Here is a 1,083-nt window from a genome sequence, read left to right on the forward strand (position 1 = left end):
CTCAGTGTTGCCCCCGTACCGGACCAGGGACCGGCAACGGGATTGCAAACCTCGGCGTTGCTCCCGCGCCTCGCTCAGCCAGTGAGCGGGAGCCGGTCCGTATGTGGGATCCGAACCCTCGGGCGGGAGCGCTGCCGCGCTTCCCAAGCGGCGCACTATCCAGTGCGCCACCGGGCCGGCCCCCAAAAAGAAACTTTTTAAAGAACATGTTAAAGATGAAAGCATGATAAAGATACAAACATTTTAAAGAATCACAGAATAGGATTTTGAATAGAATATAAAATAGATCAAAAGAAAAAAATAGCCATGTTTTAAAACATGATTTCAGGAAACACAAAATCTTTAAATTTTTAGAATAAATGTGTCCTTCAGTAATTATGTCATAATAAAATTTTGATTCTCTGAATAAAGGTGAAACATCTTACAAAAAATCTCAGCAAGAACTAGCAACACCACAATGTGTCAATAAACTATCTTTTGTAGACAGTATAACCTAGTAGCTGAGAGGCCAGACTGCCTAAGTTTGAATATCACCTCTGTCACTTGACTAGCAGTGTGGTCCTGGGCAAGTTACTTAACCTCTGTGCTTAATTTGCTTCATCTGTAAAATGGGAGTAAGGATACTTAGTTCATGAGACTGTTACAAAGATGAAATGATTTAATACAAAAAAGGCACTAAGAATATTGCTTGGCACACAACAGAAGGTCAATACAGTAGTCTTCCCTCATCTGCAGTTTCATTTCCTGAAGTTTCAGTTATCCATGGCCAACCGCAGTTCTCTGAAAATATTAAATGGGAAATCCCAGAAATAATTCATAAGTCTCAAACTGTGTGCCATTCTGAGTATTATTATATTTGTTCTGTTTTATTATTAGGTATTGTTGTTAATCTCTTACTGTGCCTAATTTACAAATTAAACTTTATCATAGGTATGCCTTTATAGGAAAAAACATAGTGTAGATAGAGTTTGGTATTATTTGCAGTTTCGGGCATCCACTAGGAGTCTTGGAACATATCCCCTGCAGATAAGGGGGCTACTGTGATTATCATTTCTTTTTTTTTTTTTCCTTTTTGTCTTTTTT

The 1,083-nt window shown here is 38.8% G+C and overlaps 1 protein-coding gene across 2 annotated transcripts in view; it reads right to left on the reverse strand.

Annotated features, from left to right (window-relative positions):
• The window catches only part of LOC103581106 (protein spire homolog 1-like), a 38,717-nt gene that overhangs the window by 2,485 nt on the left and 35,149 nt on the right, over positions 1-1,083 (reverse strand). The window contains exon 5 of one of the 2 annotated variants that reach the window (XM_008563015.1): positions 639-780. The exons of the other annotated variant lie outside the window; for it this stretch is intronic. Coding sequence (XP_008561237.1) covers positions 707-780 — 74 coding nt within the window. The 3' untranslated portion in view covers positions 639-706. Of the gene's footprint in view, positions 1-638; positions 781-1,083 lie in introns of those variants that run through there. 2 annotated transcript variants of the gene reach the window in all.

Source organism: Galeopterus variegatus, unplaced genomic scaffold (assembly GCF_000696425.1).
Source record: "Galeopterus variegatus unplaced genomic scaffold, G_variegatus-3.0.2 Scaffold12363, whole genome shotgun sequence".
In the NCBI taxonomy this organism is placed as follows: Eukaryota; Metazoa; Chordata; class Mammalia; order Dermoptera; family Cynocephalidae; genus Galeopterus; species Galeopterus variegatus.